At 32.2% G+C, this 16254-nt stretch overlaps 1 protein-coding gene across 4 annotated transcripts; it reads left to right on the top strand.

Moving 5' to 3' along the window:
* Window positions 1-620: 620 nt before the first annotated feature.
* Window positions 621-14692, top strand: LOC110998930 (casein kinase I). 4 transcript variants are annotated; one of them, XM_022267743.2, is made up of 9 exons: window positions 621-879; window positions 4080-4186; window positions 4343-4464; window positions 6464-6658; window positions 8538-8637; window positions 9092-9194; window positions 10205-10291; window positions 10700-10894; window positions 11749-11947. In XM_022267743.2, the coding sequence occupies exons 1-9, from the start codon at window positions 754-756 to the stop codon at window positions 11836-11838; spliced, it is 1125 nt and encodes a 374-aa protein (XP_022123435.1). In that variant the 5' UTR covers window positions 621-753; the 3' UTR covers window positions 11839-11947. The 4 variants fall into 4 exon arrangements, 2 of the variants coding, with proteins under 2 accessions (XP_022123435.1, XP_022123436.1); XR_006750489.1 differs by lacking the exon at window positions 11749-11947 and adding an exon at window positions 12688-14692 and having other exon boundaries at window positions 623-879; window positions 10700-10960; XR_002600375.2 differs by lacking the exons at window positions 621-879; window positions 11749-11947 and adding exons at window positions 2229-2586; window positions 12688-14692 and having other exon boundaries at window positions 10700-10960.
* Window positions 14693-16254: the final 1562 nt, after the last annotated feature.

Here is a 16254-nt window from a genome sequence, read left to right as displayed (position 1 = left end):
CAAACAATAAATTCATTTGGCGGTAGTGACCCACGGGATTTTCCAAACTCCACCTGTAGCGCGCACGAATCTCATGTGGAATTATACTATCTCTCTTTACTAATGTTTTTCGTATTTCCATTCTTATACCTCATTTACATTCAGCCCCTGCCCCTGACGATAATTCCCTAAATACTGCTGCTGCAGGATCGATAGGAGTGTGTGTTTACATACTGCCCTACCACTCACTTCGCTTACAAGTTTCGGCAATGGCAGAAGTCGAAATAATTCAGCGGCCGCGCTGTTTCTTTTTGCGATACATAATTATGTTCGATATTAAAAAGATATCGAATAACAAAATACCGCCATTTTGGGGAGCGCCGGGCAGTGCGACTGGCAATAGTAGTGGCACGAGAAGTATCGCGTTTACACACTCGTCGTGCCCACTTCCTTGCTTATTACGGCTGAATGTAAATGCGACATTATACTTTTCGAATTATTGTTCTATGAGTCTATGCTGTTTTTTTTAATGTTAGCAACACATTTATTTCTGTCACTTGACAGTTGACAACTGATAAGTTTTAGTAAATAACAATTTGATTAGTTAAAAGGAATTTGTACAATCTGTCATATTTTATTTTTCCATATTTTCAATATATTGGTTTTTAATAATATATAAATCTAATTTTTAGCAAGAAATGTCAACGCGTCAAAATTAACTATATAGTGATCCCAGCCACTGCTTTTATTTCATTTTAATTAAATAAAACAAAAATGTCGTTTATGCGATTATATGCACATGCAGACTGTCTTGTTGCGGGAAAATACAGGATAAATAGAAGAATAGGTGGTGGTTCTTTTGGTGATATCTATTTGGGAATAAACATTGGAAATGGCGAGGTGAGTGATAATTTTTTAATGTTTGTCTTATGCGCTAAATCTCGAGAGCACTTATTGCTTACAATTTTATTTATGTATGAGAGGTATCTGGTGGAGGTTTTTTTTATGCAACATACCTGAGGAAAATGCAAAATGATGCATGAATCAAAATACAAATATTTTGTGTATTTCTTAAGTAGGTATCTCATAACTCATAAATTTAGATAACATCATTCTTCATTAATGGTATTTAAATTAAATCAGCTAACTCATGAGTAATCAAAGATAAGATATAATTTAGATCATACAAAATGGTTTTCTCTACATAATTTAATGAATGTATATGTAACTGTAATAAGTAATGTTTTAGTTTATACTAAAACTATTGAGCAGACACAATTATAAGTTATTACTATATTTATGCAGCTATTAATCAAGAAGGCATACATTCATTTAGATAATTAAATTTTAAAGTTTTCTATTATTGTGCAATTATGAAACCGAAACAGAGTAAAAATTTTAATTAAATTTAAATAAAACAAACATATTTATTGTTATTATTATCAAAAAAGTGTTTATCTTTAAGGTCTATATAGTTTTTATTTTTAAAAACAGAAAGTTGTTTACTTACCCTCTTATTTAATCAAACATAGAACTTAAAATATATGGGGTTATTGTTATAAATAGAGCTAATTTAGTATATGTGTGTTCAAAGAATTTTTTTTTATTTCAAACATTATTTGAATGTTTAAAAATATTTCAATCTACATAATATGTCTGGCCACTTCATAATGTGGCTGATCATTAGTATTCAGATCAAATAAAGGGTCCACTATGAGTTTGATGAAACATTAAGAATATGCTATATGGAAGCGAAATATAAACTGATAAAGATGTGTTGTAGACTATATTTACATGATTAAGAAATACAAAAACTTTTTACTTTTTTGTATTTCTAATGCCAATATACTTCATAAGGAAAATATACTATGTCATACACCTTTATTAAATCACTTTGATTTTTTAACTTCTGAAAAATTTTTTTTTTAAATAATATGGCTAATCAGATAAAAAAAAATACACCCTCAGAATATTTGTAAATACCGCCATCTGTGTTGGCACAGTTAAAATGATGAAAGTGTTGCCAGTTTTATTGTACTGTAAGCTTTGAATATAAGTATAAGTTTGTCATCAAAAAATACTACACGAAGAGGTCGTATTTTGAATTTATTTATGAAGTGAAGTAACATTCAAAACTTTTTTGTAAAAATGGAAAGTAATTATTACATGTGCGTCGACAAAATTAGTAGGAAGTATTTGGTAGCGGTCTGTAGAAAATGGTAGAAATTATATTCTTTATGGTCGATTTTTAAATGTGGCATCACTGCCATTGTGACGTCACGTAAAATAAGCTGACGACACCTTTTTACTAATCGCCTCAAAATGAATTTTATAGGAATAGCGTAGCTTATTTAAAGTGATTTGTGTTTTAATCAAGACTAAAGACAAAATTGAAACGTGTATTTGTGATATTTCGTGTTAGTGCGAAGAAATTTATTATAAGTTCGTGACAGCGAGTGATGAAGGCAGGAGAAAATGGCGATGTTCGAACGCATGTTGATAACCAGAAAACATTTAGTAATAGCTGAAAAATTCAACCTCGTCCGCAAAATTGGCGGCGGGAGCTTTGGGGATATCTTCTTGGCGATATGCATTTCAGACGGAGAGGTAATTTTTTTATACACTGACTATGTATGCCATTGTTAAGTCTACATTACGACACCTTTACTTCATTTTAAATCCAGTTGTACGTGATGATTTCTCCTCTTATAAGTTTTATTAGGTTGTATAGAATTATATTATCATTCGACATATCGATAAAGTGAATCATTATCGTAACTGGTGTTTAGATGACTTTTTCCACTTTGATCGTCGATTGATTGTCTTTGTCGTAATATGAGAAGAAAACTCACTACAGATGTTAATCGTTTGTCTATTTGTGTGCTTAGAAATCAGAGCAGATAAAGCCCGTTTGCTAATGGCGCGTCAGATTTTCTCGATCATTCAATATTTATATTTGTTTGTCTCTTTATTGATTGTAAAACTAGTAGTATATAATTTAGTAGGTCATACAGAATAACTGCTTATTACAGAAAATCAAACTGGTTTAAATTACGTAGCAAGTACTTGTTAGCAGAAGCATATTGTTTTTATATTCTCAAAGTACAAGTTTACTATAATTTAGGTCATATTTAAATTAGTAACAACTTAGCAGCTGCTAGGAAACAAAACTCAGACAGTTATCAAGTGTATTGTTTCACATATATTCATAAAATATATAAATCATACATCTAATTTTAAATTACACTATAGATATACTATTTTTTTAGTAATTAATCTATTTATTTAATTTAAAATTTTGTAAACAAATAATACTTTATATATGTAAGAGATATCTCATATTTTTTTTCAAGGACTTGATTCTTGTGTAAATTATTGCATATTGTCCATATGTAGTTGATAGTTTCTTAAGTTTGATATGATAATGAAGTTATTTAAGTCCATTTAGAGTTTCAATATTTTTCCTACAAAATTACATTATCAGCTGGAGTTTTAAATTTTATTTAAACGAAATTTCAGAATGATGCTTTGTTTTGCAGCTATAACTGCTATAAGGCTTTAGTTTCTGGAATTTGATGTATTAAAATTATGTGCTTATGAGGTGTTTTAGTTGTTTATGGCCTTCATAAACAGAAACTTTTTAAAACTTCATCCTTTTTTAAGAAATTATATTTTATCTATGTTAAGTATGTAAATGCATTTATATTTCATATATGTACAACATAGATACTTATATATTTGCTACAAGCTGTACTTGGTATTATTTATTGTGTATTATGAAAAAATGTTCCTATTTGAATAAAAAGTTTGAAATAATGTATGTACAGAAACCCTAATAATGCTTTTAAACCAAGAGTGCTGCTATATGGTATTGTGTAACTAATTAAAAGTATGACACTATACTAATGTCAGTCTTTTTTATTTGGTAAGCCCTGTTCTAAAAGTGATTTGTCCTAAAAAGGAACAATATAATGACACAGTAATATGTATAAGATTATAATATATAAGATAAGAATAGCCTTGGGCACTGGCTTATAGCCATTGAATATAAGTGTAAATTCTATTGTATTGCTATAAAGCTAAAAAACATCTTTTTGTAGGAGGTAGCAGTGAAGGTGGAGAGCACAAAGGCTCGGCACCCACAGCTGTTATATGAGAGTAGAGTGTATAAGATGCTCCAAGGCGGTGTTGGAATACCACATATAAGGTGAAATTTGTATAATTTCTTTTATAACTCTTATCTACAATATTGGACTTTAATATACAGGTTTCTAGTTATTTAAGTTGATCTCAGGTCCTGCATTGTTAATTATTAACAAATCCAGTAAACTTAGCTCTCTTACTTATGTGAATTGTCTTACAGATGGTTTGGATTCGAGCGGGACCACAATATTCTAGTGATGGACTTATTGGGTCCCTCACTTGAGGACCTCTTTAATTTCTGCTCACGGCAGTTTACTATCAAGACTGTTCTCATGTTAGCAGGTTGGTTTAATTTTGAACAATTTAACTATGTCATTTTGGCAATTTCATTTTACAAGAACACTTCTAACACAAATCTTTTAATAAGTATTGATTATTGTTGAGCCTCTGTTTGTAAAAAAATAACTATTTAATATATATTTAAAGTGTTACTAAAATTATTGTTTATGCATCAAAACAATTTCAAAATTTTAATATAATATATAATTTTTTAAACAATTACCGTAATTTTTTTTAATGACTCGTTAATGCAATGTATTAGATTCACGGTCATTGGTAAGGTCAGATACTCCGGCCTTAATTCAAAGACTGTTTATTTGGTGTATTGTTGGCAAGGATAGCTAGAAAGTTATTATGAATAGTCACGGGTTGCCTTGATTGTGGAATCTATATAATAATCCGTTTATTAGGTTTTCGTATTTTGCAAATGATTTTGTTAATGCATACTATAATTTTTATTTCATATTCAGTTAATCTATAACCTGTTAGGTATAAGTCTATCTATCTAATCTTTTGGCCTCAAACGATCTGGTTAATACTGTGGCTAACTTGATATATTTACTTCTACCTTTTCCCCGCGGGTTTGGTGGTGGTTCTTTAGACTTTCCAACTAAAATAGAATTTTATATTTTCTATTAACTAGAATTGGTAAGTCCTAAAATAGCGCTCTTACTATTATAAACAAAAAACTCTTCAGCTTTATATGTATTATAAGTATAGAAGTTTTGACTAGATTCAGTTCGATTTTCAATATTGTCAGCCCGTGATCTCTAAGTAGATGTTTTCACTAACTCAAAAAAAAATCTTTGGTTTTTTTTACCAAAATTAAATTATAAATTAAAACTATTTGGAAACAATGGAAATAAGTAACCCCGACCTTTATAAGAAGCACGATTCCTACAAACTGTTACATGAGCGTGTCCTCAGCGGTTTCCGGTGACATTGCATTTTGTGCAGGTGTTTTTACGTGGGAACTTGCGACACACAATTTTATCTATGTCAGCCTAACAGACCATAGAAACTGTCAAAGTATATTTCAGATTTTAAAAAAAGTAGGGAAGACTTATTGGGTTAAATAATAACTTGCTATTCATATCAAAACATGAATATTGGTTCATTTCGTCCCGTTATTTAATTGCATTATCCGTCTTCTGTCCAGTTTGGTATTTAGACAGTAGTCTTTGTAAAAATCACTTTTTTTAATGGCTTAACTGGGCACAAGGTACTTCGCCGGTGTCGTGTAGATGGAGAAGGCACGAAGGAGACAAAATCACTTATAGAACTCTTAAAGTACCTACTGGCAGTGGCACTTTATGCAAGTCATGCCTTGATACTCGACCAAATCACCTTTCAATATCGTTAACGGTGTTTTTTTATTATGTAACTAAATCATACTTCTTAAAACTTAATAATTATGATCGTAAACTGCCATTATTTTTCAGTTGAGACGGGACATGTTTCAAAATCCTTTTATCGGAGTATATTTTAATAAAAGTTGATCATTTTAAGTTATAGTTACTCTACTGCCTTTTACTTTAAATTCTCATATTGTAGTATCATAAGGATGGAGGAGTTATTATATTAATGTTATTCCAATAAAGTATGCATTTAGTCTTTAACGAGTACTACAGAAGGAAAAACTTCCTGACACACTTCTGCAATACATTCAAACGTGATGTTTAAGTTTGACCTCACCACCACTGCTTAATTAAGAGGTCTGGACGCCTCTAAATTTGGACAAAGGAGTGAACCCTGGTCCCAAATTATTGTGAACGAATCAACTGTTTTTTATTTGTTCTAATTGTAATTAATTTAATCATGCGTTAATTTTCGGAAAACGATTCTATGCTAATTTAAATTACATGTATATAGTTGAATGAACAAAAATAGAGGAAATGTATCACATGGAAACAAGTTTATTAGCGATTACTACTGGCGCTGCTGTCACCATGTTTCACCCAAACTTATGTATATAATTAAATCGTCTCTATTTGATCAACAGATCAAATGCTGGGTCGTGTAGAGTTCATCCACTGCAAATGTTTCATTCACCGCGATATAAAGCCGGATAACTTTCTTATGGGCATCGGACGTCACTGCAACAAGCTCTATATGATCGACTTCGGTCTTGCCAAGAAGTACCGGGATCTGCGGACACGATCTCACATTTCATATCGCGAGGATAAGAACCTCACCGGTAAGTTTATTAAAATTAAATTTAATAATAATAATTGTACATACCTGCTTATTGTTAATATGTCATTTTATTGTTAATATAAAATAATATGAGCTATAACATATGAAGAAAGTAAATGACTTTATCCAGCATTGAAATTGTCCTTGGAGGATATGAGTGTACAAAAAACGCAAGATCTGTGATTAGTCGGACGTAAACTACAGATATTGTTAGCCAATGCGTTTCGAAAATCGTTTTAAATTCTCAACCCCCTTATCTGCGCTATCGTTTTATAAATTTTTTATTGATTCACTATCATTAAATTAATTGATATTAACGTTAAAAAGTAGCTACAAATTAAAGTTTTGTATGGACAACATTGAGTTGGTTCACTAGCTTGAATGCCACAGCGTTTTACTTATCTATATATTTTCCTGATCTTGTGATACACATCTTCATTCATGTTTAGGGATAAGATACTGGGTAATTTATAGCAGGACACTAATTAAAAAACATTTAAAACTAATCACTTACTTACCTCATTAACATTGACCAATGTGCTACCAGCTTCCTTCATTTAAGCGTCCTTCAAGAAAATAAACGTATTAATTCTTAAAAGGTAGACAACGCACTCGCTGAAGGAATTTAATGTCCGTGAGCGTCCGTTGCATTTACATCAAAAGATGTTCAAAGACGAATAGCTTTAGTAGTTTTTTGATGGTTAAGACAAAAATAACTAAGTATTATTAACGGAAATGGATTTATTCCTGAATAAAATTAAAATAAGATTAATTTGGAATAAATAATCTTATCAAGTATCTAGATTTTCTGAGTGATATTGCAATATCATGTTTTAGACCTGACTTAGGTACATGTAACCTAAATCTACCCAGTCGCGGTAAACTAAATCCAAATAAAATCATACTATTACAATGAGAATACAAGGTTGGTTTCGTGTGAAGCAATACGTAAGGAGATTTCTAATTTGTGTTACGTAACATTTAAATGTTCGCGATGGTGAGTCACATGGCCCCAAATTTCAGCGAACTAACCGTGAAATTGGGTTTTTATAATCCTGTCTTTAGAAAGGCGTTTATGTGTATGTACGTACCTAGTAAATGAATTAGATTTCATGAATGTATGAGAGGAGATGTGAAGCCCCGTACTTGAATTGCTCTGCCATAAGCATGAAAAAGTAATAAAATCTGGGTCTTATTAATAAAATATACAGTACAAGAATTTGGAAAAAATTATATGAATATTATACGAGAATATGAAATCTCTCTTTTAATGAACACTTAACTGATCTTGCAAAATTAGATAAAGCCTAAATTACGTACGTTTTTGTCATATATTTAAGTGATATCAGTTAATATTTTGACTAACTCTAAACATGAAATAAACATCGAAAATACATTTAATAAACATAAGTGGGGTATTTTTTTTATTTTTCTCTAAATGCGAATGTTTTTTTATTAAATCTATATTTAGACAAACACCATAACATAACATGTTGGTGTTTGATACCATGGAAACGATTTCCATCTAAAGAGAATGGTAACGATGGTTGTTTTTATTGTCTAAGCTAAAGGGGCTGTTCAAGCATTGCTTAGAAGAGTAACAATTTTGAAATTTAACCTCTCTCCCCCCCCCTCTTATCAGCAAAAATAATAGTATATAAACGTATTGAATTTTAGTAGGAATCCTTGAAAATGCATTTCATTTTCAAGCAAAATCAATGTGTAAATAGCAAAAAATTACTGTTTCTTCTTCTGACCCTAGAATATATATTGTACCGATACACCAAAGAGTTCACACATTATCATAATTAGGAATAACATTATGTGAAAAATATAGATTCTATTAAGTGCTAGCTCATTATAATTATAATTATATACAGGTACTGCTCGGTACGCATCGATCAACGCGCATCTTGGCATTGAGCAGTCGCGGCGGGACGACATGGAGTCACTTGGCTACGTCCTTATGTACTTTAATAGGTTTGTGATTTTTATTCCGATTATCGTCTTACACTATCGTTTACAAATGTTACTTAGTATCTAATATTTTCTAATACAAAACAGATAGAAAAGAGTTTCTACTTAAACGAAGTTATAATTAAAAATCGATATTTAACATCTACTATATTAGTATTGTGGAATTGTTTCCGCCGACGCATTAAAGGCAGCTCAAAAGACAATGTAATAAACAAAGCTATTTCAAATTCTATAATAGATTTTTATAGTACAAGTTAGAATTTGTACTACCTACGTATTTTGTTCAATGATATAATAGTTTACATAATGGGTGCGCTATAATCTAAATGCGCTTAGTGTTTGAGTAGAATTTTCTATAAACTGTCAAATACGTTTGCAGAAAAAATTACGATAAATAAATCCGGTATTTTGAAAATAGAACGATCGGAGAGAGAAGATTCAACTAATTGTTTTACAGAGGATCATTGCCGTGGCAAGGCCTTAAGGCCATCACCAAGAAGCAGAAGTACGAACGTATCAGTGAGAAGAAGATGTCTACGCCCGTCGAGGTGCTTTGCAAGGTACTGTATAGTACTGTAGTCCGTAAGAGAGGGAAATTTAGACATTCACTTTCTCATTTGTTTTCTTGTTTTTTTAATGCAGCTGCTTACTCTATACAATTGTAATTAATTAACCAAAAATCCACGGAATCGCTGCTGTACAATGTGATTTCGTTCCCAATATATTTCATTATTTTGGTATTGAACCGTATTGTGGTCAGAAAGTTCCATAAACTTTCTGAAAAATATAGAAAAAAGTCAAAGCAAAACTTAGTTTTTTACATGACGTCATAATTGAACTGTATGATGTTAATCTTTTCCTCGTCACATAAGCTAATTATTATTTTGTGTCATAATGTATTGTTTTAGTGCAGACTTTGACCTAAATAAGCTGTAATTAAAAGTAACCAATATTACCTATATCAGTTACTCATAACGGGTTATGCAAATCCTCGTATGACCTCACCGCTACAGTTCAAGTACCTACTTGAAGTTAGTAATTTTGGAATTGTGAAAGATTTCAGGCATTTTAGTACATTATAATTTTTAAATAAGAAAATATAAATATTAATATATACGTTGGTAATATGGTATTGTTGGTGAACTCATTTTCCGCACTTAGACTCATATTTGGTCCGTTTTGCGTAAAGTCCTGGCTAACTTAGCCAGCCTAGCTCCTTCCAGAAGCACAGAAGTCTCCTGCCCACTTTCCATGCTTCATGGAACGACCTCACGGTTCCGAGGTTTTATATATGTTGTTTAGCCACAGCCTCGCATTCCAGGACTACCTACGTGTGTAATAAAAAAGAATTATAAGTTATTAAAATAAGTAACTTAACAATATTATTTCATTTAAATGTATACATGTGTAATAATCTGAATATCGTAAAATAAATTTTCTGTAAATGATGTTTTTAAAGAGTCTATCATCGGATTAGAGGTTTCAGCATTACAAATGAGAGTGGGATGATTTAACAACTTAAGCAATAATAATTGTTTTCATAAATGTGTATAATTATAAATGTATGCAGGGCTTCCCAGCGGAGTTCGCGATGTATTTGAACTACTGCCGCGGTCTAACCTTCGAAGAGTCTCCCGACTATATGTATTTGAGACAGGTTAGTTGTTACTACATTAGAAAATTAATGCAACAAGCCTTTTGTATCTTGGATATTTAGTCTTCATCGATTTTTCTAGATAAATAAGTGATCAGCCGTCTCTGCCTAACTTTTAGCTGTGACAGTTTCCTTGCGATGTTTCATATAATTTTTTATACCATTTAGGATTTTTTTCCGTCTTACATCTAGTAGGTTTTTGAACTTATTTGTTGATTTGTACATTATTAGTTTTGCCAGCAATGTTTTCCTTGAGATTATTTAGAATGACTAAAACATCGTGAGGTCTTTATTTATAAAGATGATCTGCTATACATTTAAATACTACTATTTTATTTTTATTTAATATGGCATAGAACTCTTAATTAAGTCTCACGCATAATGAAATATGAATTTTTTTTTTAATTTTAGTTGTTCCGTATCCTGTTCCGAACGATGAGCTACCAGTACGACTACACGTTCGACTGGACCGTCTTGCGTCAACGCAAGCAGCACAATGAGTCTGCCACCCTCGGGGCAGCGGCTGGCGCGGCGCCCGACCGACGTTCGCCCTCTGTGCAGCGACGCCAGCCAGCGCCGCATCCGCAGCCGCCGCCCATTAGCGATGTAAAATAAAAGTCATTTAGAAAAATTAAACCAACCTCGAAAGACCTGGCAACAATATTTATATAGGTACCTATATGTCCCCTCTAGAAATGAATAGATGTCCATATCTGGAAAACTACTAAAGCTATGTTAATGTTGAAGGACTGGTCATCAAATGATCATCTTTATTTGAGATTAATTTGTGGACAGACTTTTATATAATTATTTAGGCTTTCAAGCTAAATAAAAAAATTATAATCTTGCAATGAAAACGGGTACCTCAGAAAAAAGCGTTATAAGGACGATTTCAGTGAAATTTAATTGTCTGACGTATTCTGTGTATATATAATCGTGTTAATCAAGTTAAAAGTATTAAATCCTAGTAAGGAGGGCCAAAATCACAGAGGAATACGTTCCATTCTTGCAACAAAGCGTCCTTAGAACGTAAATTTCCTTAGGTGCCCGTTATTTCTGCAAAAGAATATTGCTTAAATATGCAATTCCAACAATGTCACATACAGATGAACATCTAACGCGTATAAAGGAGACATTGGCATTTGGCACTAAGTGCCCAGGGCTAAGGATACTCTGTAACGTACAATAATGATTGTGTTCAAAATTGCGTACACATAAACGTACAAATCGCATTGCTATTACAAGTTACAAACAAACAGACGTAGCTTTTGTCACTGTTATAGTACAAACACTTCTAAATATTGAAATAGGATGCCTATTCAAGTAATGTGATGCGAATACGCTGAATATTTGCTTCAAGTTTTTTATATTTAGTTCCATACGTATACGTAGATCTTGGCTAGGTTTCGATTTTACGTTTGTTCGAGCAGACCCAATACAACTCCTAACGTGATTTCTAGGTAAAGTCGATGCAAGACACGAAAGCTAAGCAAGTAAAGGGCCATCAATCTGGAAGCCAGTTGAAGTTAAAGCTAACTGCTATATCCTAAAAGATTTTTCATATTTGGTGTACATTTTATAAGTGCGAAATTTTTGCGATTTTCCATAGGTTCCCTTCATCTTTGAATTAATAAAAAATACTTCAGAACTTATTTTCCAGCGTATCTAATTTTTACATGTTTGCATTAAACTTAACAACTGTAAAATTAACTGATATAGGGGTATTTATTTAAAGTTCAATGTTTGTGTTGCGGTGCCTGTTAAATTTATTTATTAAGTTCAACATAGTTTTTTTATTCTCACTATATTTGGGATTAAACGAATAGTATTTTTTATACGTATAAAACTATAAAGGCTTAGTATGTCCTGTCAAAAATTTATAGTAAATCTTGTTTATTTTTATGAAAAAAAATTTAATGGCTTATTGCACTAATGTTTCGTTAGTCTGAATAAAATAGGAAAAAATTGAATAAATTACAAAAGAGACAGTGATTTCTAAAACATAGAAATGTGTCATTTATTATAATTAGAATATTGTGAATTTTGTATAAATTGAGTAAATATTATGATGAATCTTCATATTTTAATTGTGTAAATATGTAATCAGAGGACGATTCGAAATGGAATGGTAATTGTTTATGATTTTTGGTAGTGTTTGTACAAAGTTATTAATAGTATAAAGGTTTTTACTAAGTTTAGACACGTTTAGTTATCAGAGTAATGACACGTTTTTTTATTTAAAAATTATTATGGTGTTAAAATAAAGATCAAATTGTAGGCCATTAATTAGTGTTTCATATGAAATCATAAGTATTCATAGTTTATTGTAGAAAAGTGAATAATGTTTTGAGAAAGTGTTTGTGATATTATATTATAATTTTTTTAAATTTCTGTTTCAGTGAAAGAGATTACAACGTTCGGCAGCGGCAGGCGGCCCGGCGAGAAAGCGAGCGCGATAGCGTCTTGCGACGTGAGTTAGCTGTCAGCTGTCAGCTGTCATCTGTCACGTGGTGTGACGTGGCCGTGTGTACGCTGCCGGCGTAGTGCTGCGTCGACGCGACGATACCTATTGAAGTGCGCATTAGTGTTGCGTATTGCCGTTAGCTACAATTGGCTTTTGACCAGTGCAGTATTACTGCTTCTGATTTCAAACATAAGTGACTAGATGTTTCACACAAACAAACCCTAACGACCTTATGATAAATAGTGGTTTAATGTTCGTTACCATGGTTACAATGTTTTCCTATGAAAAGAATGGTCACCATGGTAACTAATACCGTACTAACGTACGCCCACGTATTCAATTAAGTCGTGAATTTTAACATATTCGGACCGAAGTTAGAGCGATGTCAGGCAAGTCATATGTGAACAAGTGATTCGCAGTAACTATTGGAGCGACTGGTTTTGATTTCCAAATCGTCAGTGCCTATAATGGCCAATGTGTAGCTAACGGCCGTCTAGTTCTAGTGACGAACGCGTGGTGATCGTGCCCTAAGGAACACGAGTGGATTTGTGCGGAATAACCGCCAATGAACACTATTATTTTTTATTGAGGCCTTTAATTTAAATAGTATAGAGATAACAGTCCCGTATTTAGCTTCAGTGATTAACCTGTCCTTGAATATTTTATGGTTTTTGTGACATTTATAAACGTTTTTGTTGACATGTATAAACGTTGGGCCCCTATTCTCACGAGCGCACGACTCGCTTTTGGACTGAACGCAAAAACAATGTCGTGTGACTAACGTGCGGCGGGGGGCCATTAATTAATTGATAGTTCGATAATTCTTGAATGTTAGTTTTATCCTTTAGCTAGTGTTTATTGAATTTTAGTACGTGATAACGGTCGCGAGCGATTATGATACTGTAATTAACAAATTTTAATGTAAATAAGAAATAGGAATATTCATTTAGAGATGCCTAACGAGATGGGCTTGTAAAATAAAATTGTAAGCTGTTTGGATTGTCATATATAAGGGCTATTTTAAGTGCTGTCATATTGAGTAGCGCCTACATCTGACTTGGAGATTAATACGTGCGTGCTCGCGGGCGATATCAAACTCGGATTGTTTCAGTCGACTGTTTAACACCAATTAAATTGACAATCTCAATGTTTCGCATCTCTCACATCTCAACACTTAATGAGATTGCGAAAAATGAGGTGTATTGTCTATCGCTGAATGCACTAGATGGATATCGAAAGGTTATTAACTAATAATATAATAGGTTTCTTGTATTAAAATGCGAAAAAGTGTAAAAAAAAAAAACAAAAAATAGCATAGGACTTAAGAAAATATGCCGGCGCGTCCCGTAATATGTAGGCTCATTATTTTTTCACACTTTCGTTAACATTGCAAATGTGTCGGACGCGTCGGACTTCGGTACAACTGTATCGTATATTTTAACTGCAGGTGTTTTGTAAATACAAGAGTGTTAACTTTTTATTTTTAATAGTGTGTTTGTGTCGGCAAATGGATGCGTACGTGGTCAATGTACGTGATCGTCTACGTCACAGCCGACAAGCGGTCTCGCTTATACGCCCGGACTCCACAATTTTTTGATAGCCCCTATACAAATGTGTGGCGTTTAGAAAATGCATACAATATTAAATATCCAACTGACGTATAAGCGAGGCCCGACTGATGCTGCATTAATTAAAACTTAATCAAAATTATATTTAATTAATTGATTAATACAGCAGTATTTTTAGTTTGAGTGGTTAACGGAGACAAAGAGAGCCCATACAATGACTGGAATCTGTGACCAATTTCATTTCATCTCGTGATAATATGGATCTCACTATTCCTGATGTTGAAAATAAGTAACTTCATGCTGAATTTGAAAGTCGAATTGTCTCCTATGTTTAATGTACTGCACTTAATACATTAAATAATTATAAACGTACTTGTTGTTTTGTTTCTCCCACTTGATTTTAGAGCCACTATTGGTATTTTAACTATGATTTTCTCGATATTTAGAAGCAGAGTCCAGATGAAATATCTTTGTTTTTGTATCTTTGTAATATTTTAGTAGAATATAATATCCATTTTAGAGAATATTTGTTATCGGCATTTCGGTGTCACAATTCATAAATATCCTGAGATATGCTATTTAAGTGGTACCTTTTATTCTAATTAATTCGGAGCAAAGTGCGTCGTTTGACGTTTCATTATATTGAATGCTCGGAAAGTTATACTTGATTTCAAAAGCTTTTATAATATAATATGTGGATTCGATATATCGTGGTTTTATTTGAACTTTTTAATTCCGGACAATAATTTAATTTTATAAATTATCAATAAATGGTTACAATTTTTTAACTATGCCGTCGTTATGACGTCGCGTAGCAATCGCTCGAGGCATTAACGTAGCCTTGTTCGCATCCCGCCACGCGATCAACCGTTGAACTCTGTAGTCTGTAGTCAACGGCTAATGTCTAATTCGAAATAGAATAAGAGAGCGCCTCTTTTTGCGATACATCAGACTCTTGTAATTATTTCTCTGGCCGCTGTAATTATTTCGACGTGTAATGAATTTAAGATTACTTGTTATTATTTTACAAATTTATTATTTAAATCACGTTTATTTTTAAATAATATTTATATTCAATTTACAAGCTACTTTATTTTGATGATTGTACTTGATTCACGATGTAACGAATTTATGATGATATGTTATTACTTTACAATTTTATTATGTTTATAATTAATATTTATAATTTACAGTATAGATTATTTGATGATTGTATTTGTTTAATATGTTTTACTCGATGTAAGTTGATTGATTCGATACCGACAGTTACGAACATAATGACGGGTAGTCTTGATACGATCTAAAATAAGTGAGGGTATTCGGACCGATCCGCTTGACCAATACGGACGTTAAATTGTAAGCTGTGTGGTTGTTTAAGAATAAGAAGTGTTGGAAATATACTTAATTATTGTTGTAACAAAGCAGGCGTTTATTATTATACACCGAGAATCGAATAGGGAGAATTTATCACAGACGCCATTGCCGAAACTTGAAAGCGAAGTGAGTGGTAGGCAGCGGCTGGGACTGAATGTAAATGAGGTATAATGATATAGTACAACAGAGATTGGTTTGCAGAGCTGGGGTAAGACTCTTACTATTCATAATTTATCTTTAGGCAAGTATGGGTAGCGATACTTGCTTGACACAATATGTTACTGATTTATGGGTTTAAGACTTGCAGTTTCCTTAAAAATTAAAAATAAAATGTAAAAAAATGTTCAACTAGGACCAACTTCAAATTCCCCTAAATGTCGATCCAAAACCTCTGAAGTTTTTGTTGTTGAGAGGTAGTTTCAAATATGAATTAAAATACGTTAAAGTAGTTAAAAATAGCTGTCGTATTGATGTGAGTACCTACATTTTACAATTTATATAGGTACGTTAATCAATGATCGAATAGGTAATATTAATGATAATAAACTGAAACGATTTTT

Source organism: Pieris rapae, chromosome 11, assembly GCF_905147795.1.
Source record: "Pieris rapae chromosome 11, ilPieRapa1.1, whole genome shotgun sequence".
In the NCBI taxonomy this organism is placed as follows: domain Eukaryota; kingdom Metazoa; phylum Arthropoda; class Insecta; order Lepidoptera; family Pieridae; genus Pieris; species Pieris rapae.
This window is presented reverse-complemented; position numbering and strand designations above follow the sequence as displayed.